The sequence below is a fragment of the Apium graveolens genome, chromosome 7 (assembly GCF_009905375.1).
Source record: "Apium graveolens cultivar Ventura chromosome 7, ASM990537v1, whole genome shotgun sequence".
Classification (NCBI taxonomy): Eukaryota; Viridiplantae; Streptophyta; class Magnoliopsida; order Apiales; family Apiaceae; genus Apium; species Apium graveolens.
This window is the reverse complement of record NC_133653.1, coordinates 81,664,552-81,675,263: the sequence shown is the minus strand read 5'-3', so window position 1 is coordinate 81,675,263 and position 10,712 is coordinate 81,664,552. Positions and strand designations below refer to the sequence as shown.

The 10,712-nt window shown below is 33.8% G+C and overlaps 1 protein-coding gene across 21 annotated transcripts; it reads right to left on the bottom strand.

Annotated features, from left to right (window-relative positions):
• Positions 1-2,553: 2,553 nt before the first annotated feature.
• Positions 2,554-9,307, bottom strand: LOC141671693 (uncharacterized). 21 transcript variants are annotated; one of them, XM_074478006.1, is made up of 9 exons: positions 8,887-9,307; positions 8,626-8,681; positions 7,982-8,043; positions 7,702-7,792; positions 7,549-7,612; positions 7,294-7,380; positions 7,142-7,211; positions 6,815-6,916; positions 4,543-5,159 (listed from the first exon to the last, which is right to left on the bottom strand). In XM_074478006.1, exons 5-9 carry the CDS (start codon positions 7,551-7,553, stop codon positions 5,112-5,114), a joined length of 312 nt encoding a protein of 103 aa, XP_074334107.1. In that variant the 5' UTR covers positions 7,554-7,612; positions 7,702-7,792; positions 7,982-8,043; positions 8,626-8,681; positions 8,887-9,307; the 3' UTR covers positions 4,543-5,111. The 21 variants fall into 21 exon arrangements, 1 of the variants encoding a protein (XP_074334107.1); XR_012555217.1 differs by lacking the exons at positions 7,142-7,211; positions 7,294-7,380 and adding an exon at positions 2,554-3,226 and having other exon boundaries at positions 3,965-5,159; XR_012555218.1 differs by lacking the exons at positions 7,142-7,211; positions 7,294-7,380 and adding an exon at positions 2,554-2,914 and having other exon boundaries at positions 3,965-5,159.
• Between the last annotated feature and the right edge of the window lie 1,405 nt (positions 9,308-10,712).

Below are 10,712 nucleotides of genomic sequence, written 5' to 3'. Positions count from 1 at the left end.
CTATCTTCATTAAACAGACAACGGTTTTTATGAAAATATCCAAAACCGTCTTGTAAACATGAAATTCAACCAACTATATTTTAAACTGTTGTATGAAGCACATTATTTCACACTATCAATAACCATTGTCTATGAACTATGCATTGGATAATGGTATTTAGATTGTGTTGTCTGATGTTCACTACAACATCAGTTATCATAAACAGTTGTCTAACGTGTACAACGTTTTTGCCAAACACTGTGGTGTTAAGGTAAAATAAATTTAAGTTCATACAACATCTATCAACTATTGTCGTAAAGGGTTCTAAACAATACCCCAGGAAAGAACTGTTGTCTAAGTAGATGAAAGCATGCACCTTAGACAACAGTTTGTAAAATCGTCAGTAACTATTGTTAGAAGAAACGCAGGACAACAGTTTTTTAAGAGCCAACAATTCACCATGGTTTAATTTTTCTGGACGACGGTTTTATTTTGTACCGTCGTCTAGTGACTGTTGTGTGATTGCAAATTTCTTGTAGTGACTTTATGAGTAGCTTGCAGATGATCAGATCTGGGAGTAGCCAAGAACTGAGATAATACCTGAACTGAGTAGCAAATGTCAGGTCGAGTGACAGTAAGATATAGAAGACGGCCAACAATACGTCTATAGTGAGAGGCACTGGAGGAGGGCAACAGAGAAAATTGAATTATCCTGAAGATTGTGATTTTGTTCCATAGGAATCTTTGAGGGTTTGACAGCCAAGAGTCCTGTATCTTTCATAATATCCAGAGTATATTTACTTTGATGAAGATAAATGCCATCTGTGGATCTGGAAACTTCAATACCCAGAAAATATCTGAGGGAGCCTAAGTCTTTAACTTTGAATTTTGTAGACAAGAAGGCAATAACATATTTGATAAGCATCTTATCAGAACCTGTGACAAGAATGTCATCAACATAAACCAATACAGCAACAAATTGATTGTTGCTGCTAAGGGTAAATAGACTATTATCAGAGTGAGACTGGGTGCAGCCATAATCCAGCAGAGCATCTGAGAATTTGGAGAACCAGCACCTGGGAACTTGTTTAAGTCCATATAAAGATTTTTTTTAATTTGCAGACAACAGTATTGGGATCAGTAATGCTAGATAGATCAAAACAGGTAGAAAGTTGCAAATAGCCAGGAGGGAGTCTCATGTAAACTGTCTCATTCAAATCACCATGCAGGAATGCATTGGTAATATCAAGTTGAGAAATAGGCCAATGTTGTGAAGCAGCAATAGCAATAGGTAACCTGACAGTGGTCATCTTAGCAACAAGAGCATAAGTCTCAAAATAATCAAGACCATAAGTTTGAGTAAATCCCTTTGCCACTATCCTGGCTTTATATCTGTCAACACTGCCATCTGGTCTATACTTGATTTTAAACAACCACTTACAGTCAACTATATGCTGATTAGATGGTTTTTGGCACAATTTCCCATGTATGATTATTTACTAGAGCACTGATCTCTAGTTGCATAACTTGAAGCCAATTAAAGTTGGTAGCAGCCTGACTGTAAGTATATGGAATGGATGATTGAACTGTGGCAGCTAAATACTTAGAGTATGCAGAAGACACATTGGCATAAGAGAGATAATTTTGAATAGGGTAAGAGCATGAGAGGGCAGAAGGTGATACCTGATTAGCAGAAGGGACAGATATGGGAACCAGATGCTTAGGAATACCAGCAAAATCTCTAAGTTTAGCAGGAAAGGTTCTCTATCTTAAAGGTCTAATAGGAGGAAGAGTTGCAATAGAAGTTGTATGTTCATGATTGATTAAATGATCAGAAGTGTCTGTAGGTGTGAGATCAGTCATAGTAATCTCAGGAGTGTGATCAGTATAAAGATGAAGAGGTGAATCAGGAAACAGTTTACTAGTGTTTGGATTGTGAATATATGTGGAACTATCAATGGTATGAAAAGGAAAGATATCTTCTTTGAAAATAATGTCTCTAGTTGTATAACACTTTTTAGTGTATAGGTCAACCACCTTGTATCCTTTTTTATTAAAAGGATAGTCAACAAAAACATATTTAATAGCTCTGGATGCAAATTTATCACCATTAGTATGAAAATTACTAATGTAGCACAAACTACCAAAATTTCTGAGATAAGTATATATAGGTGGTTTTTGATAGAGAATCTCATTAGGTGATTTATAGTGAAGCTGAGCAGAAGGAAGAATGTTAATAAGATAAGCAGCAGTCAAAACACAATCTCCCCAGAGAGAGATAGGGATATTGGACTAGAATTTTAAGGCTCTAGCAACAGAGAGCAGATGTTGATGCTTTCTTTCAGCAGTGCCATTTTGCTGAGGAGTGTATGGACAAGATGTTTGATGAATAATACCAAGTGTTTGTAATATTTTGTTAAGGTCGGCATTTAAAAATTATGTTCCATTGTCTGATCTTAGCACTTTGACAGATGTGTTAAACTGATTGACAACATATTTCAGGAAGTATTGAATTAAATTTGGCACTTGTATTTTATCAGAAAGTAAATATATCCAAGTGCATTTTGAATGATCATCTACTATTGTAAGAAAAGAGTTACATTTGCCATGAGTTACATTTCTGTAAGGTCCCCAGACATCACAATGGACAATATCAAAACAAGCATTGCTACTAGACTCTTTTATAGGAAATGGATTTCTAGATTGTTTAGAATATTGACAAACATCACAAGTAGTAGGTAAGGTATCTGAAACAGCTAACTCAGATATTTTCTTTAGAATAGATAAAGATGGGTGACCTAATTTGCTATGCCAAAGATGAGATGGAGATTGAGAAATAACACACATAGTAGGGAGATTGACATTTTGAGCTTGGAGTTTATAGAGGCCAGCATCCAGTTCACCAATCTCTATCCTCTTCTGCATAACATGGTCCTGAAAAATACATTTAGAGGCAGAAAAGAAGATATGGCAAGTGTTATATGTGGTTAGTTTAGGCACAGAAATTAGATTGCACTGAAAATCTGGCACATATAAGACCTGTTTCAGAGTAATATCAGAAGTGAGGACAACATCCCCTATGTGAGTAACACAAGTTTTGTGTCCATTTGGTAACAGAAGTTCAAAATAAGTGGATTGAACATTAACTGGTAGTTGCATATAAGGAGTTATGATGAGTTGCTCCAGAATCTATGATCCATGTAGAAGTGGAATTACTAATCTGAACATTGTTAGCAATTTCCATACCTGCATAATTTGCATCAGAATTGAGAGTTGAGCTTATCCAGGTTGCATTTGATACAACATTGGTCTTATTCTGAGTTTAATGCAATAGACTTAGTAGTTGTTGACACTGACTTTCAGTAAAACCAGTGAACACACTTTCTTTGCTTGTAGATGCAGTTGTATTAGTCTCAGGGAACTGATTGTCAGTATTAACAACAGAATTGACATTTAATTTTCTCTGCATATTCTTCACTTTAGGTTTTGGCTGACCGTAAAGTCTGTGCCAATCGGGATAGCCATGAAGTGCAAAGCATTTCTCCTTAATATGTCCAGTCATTTTGCAATATTCACACACTATGTTTAGATCTGGTACCTTTTTGATAGACTTTGGCTTGATGTTTGTACCAGTATTGTGAGAGGAACTGACTCTAACATTCATAGCAGCATTTTTAGTTACAAAACTAGAGGAATTAGAGAATTCTCTCTGGTTCTCTTCCTGGAGAAGCATTGAATATGCTTGACTGATATCAGGTAACAGATTCATGAGTAAAATCTGTCCTCTCACACTCGTAAATTGATCGTTAAGTCCCATCAGGAACTGACTTAACTTTGACAATTTCTCATATGAATCAAGTTTTTGAGAATTGCCACAGGCACAATTAGAGTTAGCACAAACACATCTAGGTATTGGTGACAGATTATCCAATTGATCAATCATGCTTCGAAACATAGTGAAATAAGCAGTAATCGACTTAGTACCTTGACTGAGAGATGCTAAGTCTTTCTTGAGTTGAAATAGTCTCGGAACATTGCTCTGAGAATATTTGGCAGCAAGATCATCCCAGGTCTACTTCGCCATTGTGAGATATACAACACTTTTGCGTATTTCGGAAGAGACAGAGTTCAACAGCCAGGAGATTACAAGATCATTACTCCTCTTCCATAAACTCAGTTGAGGTGAATTAGCAGCTGGAATGACCCTAGTTCCATCAATGAAACCTAATTTCAACTTTGCAAATAATGCGATTGTAATCGATCTGCTCCAATGATGATAGTTTTGATTGTTGAGTACTTCTGTGACAAGCGAAAGACCTGGATGATCAGCAAAACTTAGGTAATATGGATGATTGATATCAATTACAGTGTTGTTCGTCATTGTAGTTTGATTTTGATTATTAGATCGTAGTGCAGAAGCGTAAGATCGCATATGTGAGTAAAAATGAATGTATCAAGAGCAACCTGGCTCTGATACCATGTCAGTTTTGTAAATGAAGCTCCATTAATGGAGTAAAGAATGTAAGCTAGAGAAAGAGATGAAGATGACTTAAGAAGTTAGAAATAGAAAATCACTAGATACTGTATGTAATCATCTTAATTCTGTTACAATGCTCCTACTGAATTATATATATTGCTAGACTACATACTAAACTATCACATTCTCTAACTAACTGCTGAGCTAGCAAACACACAGGCTGGACCACAGGCTGGATCACATGAGGCTGGACCACAGTCGGCCACCTTTCACTATGTTGATGTCAGCTGATATGTCATCTTGTTCTTGAGTTGCTTTGGCATCTTGTTCTTGAGTTATACTTGTTTATGAAGTGTTAGTAGCTGTAACAATTTTACAGTGATACACACATCTTGGAAATTGAAAGAAATATACATGATGCATCAGTGATACATTTTCTAGTTGGGAAGACAAAGGTAGATCTGACTCAGCTTTGTTACAGGCCAACCTAGAGGGTTTTTGATATAAATGAATGAATAATATCAAACCATGTGTGGAGTGGAAGTGGCTACTTTGGGAATGCTTAACAAAATTTTACTGGTCTAGCCATTGATGCATATGGCCCCAAAAGTGACAATGCTTGTGGGATTGCAGAAATGGCTTGAATGAGTCACACTATACGTGAGAGAAATAGTGCTCTGGAATTTGCTGGTAACACCACTGCTGCAATCAAATAGGTAACTCTTAAAAGGAACCAAGTATATGATTTATATAAATAGCAAGCATGGTTGTTATAACTTATGTTTAGTGTCTCTATGGGTATTAATTATGTAATTATAGTGCACTATAAAAGGAAAAAGGATGGAAACCCGATATTATTATTACTTTTGTTTAATGTATGATTTGATAATAGGGAGTACATAAAAGTTACGACGAGGCTTTGATGGCCAAAAATCAGATCGATCGATTGAGCTAAAAAACCCCTGGAAAGACACATGTCTTTTACGAAAGTGCTCTAAATCCATTACTAGAAATATGACATCAGACATTGGTTCAAAACTGATGTTAAAATTGAGAATGAACATCAGTTCATTTATCTGCCTGATGTGAAATACGGGATTAGACATCGGTTCATTTAGACGTCCCATATGAAATGTAGGATTAGACATCGATTTTGTTTTTGTATCTAATGTGAAATCATTATGTTTAACATCGATTATTTTCTTTAACCGATGTGCACTCTCTACTATTTTAAAATTTAAGACATCAGCTTTTATAAACTTCCGATGTTATTTGCCTTCTTTACATTGAGTTTCTTTTCAAAATCGATGTCAAATGACTATTTCACATCGGATTTGTTAGTTCTTTTTCGTTTAATATTATTTTACCCGATGTCTTTCTTATATTTTTTACATCGGTTTATATTTATCAATGTGATGTTAATGTTTTGTATATTGCATGTCATCCTGATACCGTTCACATCCACATGAACCAATTACATTTACAACCAAAAAAATACCAAACAATGCAACATAAACATAAAGCTACATTGATACCAAATTTCTTAACATTCAATATTCCAACAAGTGGTCAACTCGGAAACATTCCAAGTTTAAAATAAATATCCCAACCACAAATAATAAAACCCAATGTCACTAGTTATTACATCCAACAATCTAAACATATTTGACTTGGAACAAATTTGTCAAAGGAAATCATAGAACCCAAGCATAAAAGGAAATCGTCCCAGTCAAAGACAACGAAGGCAAACGACGCGATTGACATATATCCAAAATACAGGATGCCGAAAACTAGCTTTATGATCTCTAACTTTGTGAAAACATGCAAAAGACAATTCATAAAAAAATATATGATAATCAAAAAACTTGCAAAACACACAACAAAAAAAGTAATTGTTATTTAACGATGTATATATATAACCTCAACAACATTATCTGTTGCTACCCAGCTTTCTTTAGCACACTGTCTTTAAGATTCAGAAGAATCATTTGTAGAGACTCCTAAAACTCTCTCACAGAAGGATGTCACCTCGTAAATACGAGCTATGTATTGCTCCTCTTTCACTACATGAATGTTTTCCCCTATCTGACATGACTTAGCTACCAAAAATATTGCAGAAAATGAGAATTCTTGTTTCAAGGACTCAATGATTAATGGCAAAGAAGCATGATGTTTTTTTGCAGCTACTTTCGTTTTAGCATTTTAACATACTTCTGGAAATCTGGTAATCATTTGTGATTATGTCCAAACAAATTGGAAGATAACTCTCTTTGTTCCAAGTTAGGACAAGTTATATTTATCTATGCTTAACAATTCAGAGTATATTTCTTGTGTAGCGGAGAATCTCTACCACAAACCTTGAATCGTAAACAGCTGCAGCACATCGACGTCCCATCGGATAAATGTTTGTAGCAGACCGTCTGACACCAGTAGGGACGCGTTAACCAATTATAAAGTATCTATAGAAAAATAAATTAGGTGTTAGTACCAAAACTATTTACTACCACATTCTTAACTTTTAATTTTAATTATGTTTTGGCTAAAGAACACCCGAGAAGTGCCTAAATATCTGAGAGGTATGTGCCTTTTGCATTATGGATAACCTGATAATCAATTAAAACCATTGTTTAATTGGACTATATACTTGAAAATGTAAATAATATCATGTAGAATAGGTAATTAACTGCTTCATCGCAAACATCACAAACTTTATCAATTTGACAGTTGGACTCCCATCCCGACGTGGAAGGTTCGCTACAGAAAGATTGACTCGATCAATTCTACTTGGCAGTGTTGACTGAATATCGAGTATTTCAGTAAGTGTGAGTGTTATTACCACGATGTCTGGTTGAACTTCTTGATGATGTTTAGGCTGCTAAATAGTTTTCTCCACCATCTCGTTCTACTAGTCATGCTTGATTTCCTAATATAAATTTGCGAGTAAAATCTATATGCTTCGCAAAATATGTTTAACGCACTCGTCTACTTTGAGAGAAGAGTACTTCAGTACCGTCATCATGCATCTATATTCTAGAATGCATAATTAACATAAAAACGTAAATATCGAAAGAAACTTTGGAACGACCTTTACCTCATTGATTCATCTACATCTTTCACGCTGCCTTGGATTGTCCCAGCATGTTGTTCATTTTCCTCTGTATCACTTTTAAAAAGTTAAAACGATAGAGGAAGCTATAAAGTACATAGGATAAGTTGATTATTCGAACACAAGTAAGTTGCTCACCTATAGAATTGATCTCTATACTATTAAATTCTAGGTCACTCTATTCAACAACATGGTGTATATCTTCGGTCTCGTCCTCTAACAGTGGATTCTACAGCCAGCAACAAGAAGAAAGAATGACTGGAAAAAAATAAACTTGAAAATAATGTGAAAAACAAAACATTCTGCATACTGTATTTTGATTTTAAAAACGGCATTCACTCATATTTCAAATTCTAAAGCTATAAACATTCTACATTGATATATCCACTGTATGTTAACAAAGGACATTTACAATTACCTCAAATGTAAAGGCTCCATATCTTCCATTGATATATCCATTGTAGTAGTCCATTGTACATACTAAAATACAGAACACCAAGTAAATGTTTTAAATTGCCTTGAACAAGCCTCATGTAAATAATATTTTATATACTGTAACTAAATGTGATCTGACAAATTCATGGCATCCAAGCTAAATAGGAGAAAACTCAAAAAGGTAAATGAAACAACCTTTGTCAAGATCAATAGATCACTCCCAAGTCTCACCTAAAAGGATTAAGTTCTTTACATTTTCTCTTTTTTTTTGCTACCGAACTTAAACCCTATTAGAGCTTCATTTTTTACGAGGTGACATCCTTGCTGGTAGCATACATTTAGGTTAGGCATATTCAAACAACTACAAAGCAGAAACATAAGAATAATTCTATTACAATACAAATCACATCAACATAAACAAAAAACTCAACCACTTATAACATCGGTTAGCTTGAAGGACACAAACTCCTTTTTGGACTGAAATACAAGCAGTCCCTTAAAAACGAGGTAGTCAAACACAACACCATACCAAGCTATAAATTATTTACACCCAACACCAACTACAAATACATAAAAAATGAATATTTTACTATGAATTGTCAACTACAGGAAACTAATCCCAATTACCTTTTTTACGAGAGAAATGGAGGCTGAGATTGGAGATTCTTTACCAATAACACAACCTGCATCATGAAAAAAATAATTAATAGTTAAAACTAAATATTTTGACCCACCATACATACAACAACTTATATAGACATGAAACCTAGACATATTCAAAATATTTAAATTTTAAATATCAAAGAATACTTACCTGGACAATTCTTATATGTAACCAATTGCACAAATTTAAACAAATCTTATAAACAAAAATATAAAGGGAAGTACCTTGAGTTTATAAATAAGATTCACAGCAGGCTGCATAACAAGAATAAAAAGTAAAAAAACAGAGAAAAATTATCACAAACATAATAGAGAGGAACATATATATAGACTATTTTATAGCTCCATTAAAGGCTATTTTGCACTAATCTGACCAATATCAAGCTCAATTTGTGGTTAATTAGGATTAAGCTCGATTTTGGGATGTAAATTAGGGTTTACTAGAAAGGAGAGAAAGAGAGAGGAAATGAAGGAGGTGGAGTCGAGATTTGAGAGAGAGATTCCTGGTGTTTGGAACTGAGGTTTGAGAGAGAGAAGGAAGAGAGAGAGAGAGAGAGAGAGAGAGAGAGAGTTGCAGTCGATGAGTGAGACAATGAGTGAGAGAGAGAGAGTTTGGGTGCGTGTTTCTGAGTCAAAGGGGGGGATATTTTTGGAAGGGGAAATAAAATATGTTAATGGGGGGAAATAAGTTTTTAATTAAAGGGAGGAAATTTGTCTACCGCGCGGGTAAAAATTGACAAGTTATTTTGAATTTTTTTTAAAATCGGCTATAGACAACTGCTCGTATTAAAAAACCGATGTTAAAATGAAAATTTTTTATTTAGCATTTTTTAAAATTAGACATAGACAACAGCTAGTATACATAAGCGATGTAAATATTCCACTTTAACATCGCTTTTTAAAGAAATCGATGTTAAATAATATTTAATTAATTTTTTGTATTTTATAAATAATATTGGTAAATGGTACATGATCTCTATGTAGCTCACACTTCAGCTTTTGTGTATAGTTTTAAGTGTTTTATTATTTCCAGTTTTATATTGCTTTCTAGCCTTACACTTCAAGGATACTACAAATAAGTTTTATATACAAATTATCATGCTTGTTGCAGCTTCCTATTACTCTGCTGCTGGCTTTGATAAAATAAAAATAAAAATCTCATGCCATTTTTTTGAATTTATTCTCTTTCCTTACAAATAATTATTTTCATAACTATTTATTTTAAGTTAATGAGGTGTAACTAGGAATTCAGCTTTACTATTTTTGCATAATAATATAATTATTTATTTACTCAGGTGGCTAAAAGAAATGATTCCTTGCTGAGCTACATGATTGTTACAACAAAGTAATAATAAGAAGGCTACTCAAGTATTCCCTAGGAAGTGGTCTGTATATATAACGCACAAGTCAAAATTCAAAATGAAGTTAAGCGTGAGCGGAAGTCAGTGGTACATAAATTCTTAATGCCGACGAACCTAGCTTTTGGACATTTTTTAGTCTTTTTCCTATGTCGCATTCTATGTTAGGCCAAGTATAAATGACTATATTTCTTGTTTAACTTTGTTTATAGCAATTTTGGAATGATATTGTCGGTAGTTATTATTGAATGTTTCAGATATTTTGAATATTGTTGGATATTATTATTGAATGGAAGTAGGAATTTAATTGATTTTTGATTTTATCTTTTCAAAAAAATAAAACAACTAAATATTTTTTTCTTATTATATCACACAAGTAGGGCCCATCATGGCCCATCATGTTTATTGTCAATCAGTACATCTATTGCATCACAAAATATGTGTTGGTATAGAATAAAAATCATGTTGCAATTGACTTCTATAATAACATATTTTGTTATATTATCATTAGGGGTGTGCATTCAGTTATAACTAAACCGAATTTTTTTCTCTTAACCGAAACCGAAATAGTGAAAAAAAGCTTACTGAAAACCGAACTGAAATATATTCAATTATAAACTGAACCGAAATAAAAATTCTGGTTATTATCGTAAACTGAAATTTAAAACCGAATTTTAAAAAATGGTTAAAATT

What these genes read in the sequence shown, in the direction of transcription:
- LOC141671693 (XM_074478006.1), bottom strand. An exon ending in AAGTTCAACCAGACATCGTG is followed by an intron (nt 7,212 to 7,293) that starts GTAATAACACTC and finishes ATCTTTCTGTAG; the next exon opens with CGAACCTTCCACGTCGGGAT. An exon ending in GCAGCTGTTTACGATTCAAG is followed by an intron (nt 5,160 to 6,814) that starts GTTTGTGGTAGA and finishes ATTTGATTGCAG; the next exon opens with CAGTGGTGTTACCAGCAAAT.